The 2,231-nt window shown below is 49.2% G+C and overlaps 1 protein-coding gene across 1 annotated transcript in view; it reads left to right on the top strand.

Annotated features, from left to right (window-relative positions):
* Positions 1-2,231, top strand: part of LOC119593822 (serine-rich adhesin for platelets-like) — a gene marked incomplete at its 5' end in the record, with an annotated part of 7,369 nt that overhangs the window by 3,552 nt on the left and 1,586 nt on the right. Inside the window, 1 exon segment of the mRNA XM_037942852.1 lies at positions 1-1,875. Coding sequence (XP_037798780.1) covers positions 1-1,029 — 1,029 coding nt within the window.

Genomic DNA, 2,231 nt, shown 5'->3' with positions numbered 1-2,231 from the left:
TTCCAAGACGACTACGTGGACTACGAGGAGCCCGTTGACGACACGCCCAAGTTTAATGTGCTGCGAGGCTTCACCCTGAGCGATCGCGTGGCCAGCTCCTCATCTGGCGGAGGCACCGGAAGGGCTGCCACGGACACGCGCTACAGCAAGTTCCAGCGCAAGGATCGCGTCACCAACAATGGCATCGCTACGACCGAATCCAGTGCGAGAGACCGCGAGAGCGAGCCGTTCCAAGCCTCAACGAGACGCCAGTCATTCTCCAGAGCGTCTGGGAATCGTCGAACAACAACCGGAGGCCAGAGGAGGAGCCGAGCGCCAAGTACCAGGTTCGTACCGGCTACTGAATCCCAGTACTTCGAGGAAGTCAAGTTCCGTCCCTTCGGCGCACGTAGGGATCGGGAGACCACGTCCTCGCGGCGTCGTAGCGGACGCCTGGACGACCCAGAGCAGCAAGCCACGCGCAGCACGCCTGCCTCCAAACCCACACCGAGTAACGTGCGAACCACAGTCCTAACGATGTATCTCAGCGGCTCCGCACCTGGGGAGTTCCATACTTCTCTCCGCACCGTTACTCTGCGGTCCCTTCCCTCCACTCGTAACCGCCGAGACGTGCAGCACCAGTCGACCACCAAGATCCTCCCAACGGCAACAGAAACGCCAGCCGCGGCAGAATACACGAAAACTTTGGAGTTGCCCAAAGCCGCTGATCCAAAGGAAATCGTCCAAGTTTTGAAGTCCCTAGACTCGTCCCAGGTCAAACAGATGCTGAAATCGTTGCAGAAATGGGTGGATTTCTACAGCCACGAAGTCCTCGACGAATCCCACAACAACATAGTTCCAGAGCTGACTTCGTCTCTCAGCCTCGAGTCCTCGGGAGTGGAGAACGAGGCCACGACAGAACTCAGCCTGACACCCACAGCCGTCACGGGTTCCCCCTCAGCTACGAACAACCTGTGCCACGCTCCCCCGACAGTCACCCAAACTGTCTACCGCACGATGGTGGTCACGACGACGGTCTCAGAAGTCTGAGGAGTTTAGGCTGACTTGAGACGTCCGAAAAGAAACTGTCAGGATGCGGCGACGTCCCCTCAAGTCCCTCCTGGAGAGCGGCACGGTGGGGACACCCAATAGCCCGGTGGTATTTATGAGTGCGAAATCCAGCCGAGGTTGGCATACCAATCTTGGCTGGTATGCCGGTGCTGTACATAGCTGTATTGTATGAATCTTTAGCCTGTACATAGCATGTGCGTGTTCTCGTGTGGTCGTTGCGTGCGAGTGAGAGACCCACCCAGCTCAAAATAATCCAAATGCCTCAAGGACGTCAAAGATCACAGGGCCCGCGCCAAAGACCAGCGGGCCCGTGTGTCATGACAAACGTTTAGCGTTAAGTGTTATCCCTCTTTACGTAAGTCTAGCTCATGAAGCTCTTCCGGTGATTACGTTTCACCCTTTGTCCTGTTTGCCTCTCGTAAGGAACTGAAACAGAAAAAAGTGATTTAAAAGCCAGAGGAGCTGTGGCGGCAGCGAGGTACTGAATTTCATAGAAGTCATGTTTTGTCTGGGGCGTCAAAAATGGAATCATTTGGGGGGGGGGGGAAATCGGTGATTCGCTTTCAAGAAGATTCGTAACCTCCCCCATCTACAGAAAAAAAGAAAAGTAAATGATAAATCCTTACACATTACCAGTCCCAGTTACCAGTAATTATTGATATTAATACGGAACAGACGTCGTTTTACTTATCAAATGAAATTACTCTGTTACGAAAACATGATTGTAATGGTTCAGGAACTATGCTGTAGACTTTCGAAGTTAGAAGCAACGTTGATTTCCAGCCAGTGCTCTTCCAATACTTCGTTGGAAAAGGTTTAATATTGGTATGTATCATATCAGGTCACTTTTGGAAATAAAACTAATTGTCATATATATTTTCTTAGTCAATATGTATATCATTAATATTGGAATCATATCTGAGGAGATTTTCGGGTATTAAATAGTTACAAAAATGTTCATAAAAAAAACGAATGATTTCAGAATGTTAATCGAATAAGTCATTTATTTCGTTATTTCTTAAAATGTCTTTTTGCCTGGAGTATTTCCTGAGATATCATTCCGCCGATTGTTATTCATAAACCAATGTATTCTCGAGTGTATTCAGTATTGTATGTCTTGTTAATTCTGTAGAGTCTATAATATTTAGCCATTCTGAACCAAGTGTTCGTCTAGAGACACA

The sequence above is a fragment of the Penaeus monodon genome, chromosome 32, assembly GCF_015228065.2.
Source record: "Penaeus monodon isolate SGIC_2016 chromosome 32, NSTDA_Pmon_1, whole genome shotgun sequence".
Lineage (NCBI taxonomy): Eukaryota > Metazoa > Arthropoda > Malacostraca > Decapoda > Penaeidae > Penaeus > Penaeus monodon.
This window is presented reverse-complemented; position numbering and strand designations above follow the sequence as displayed.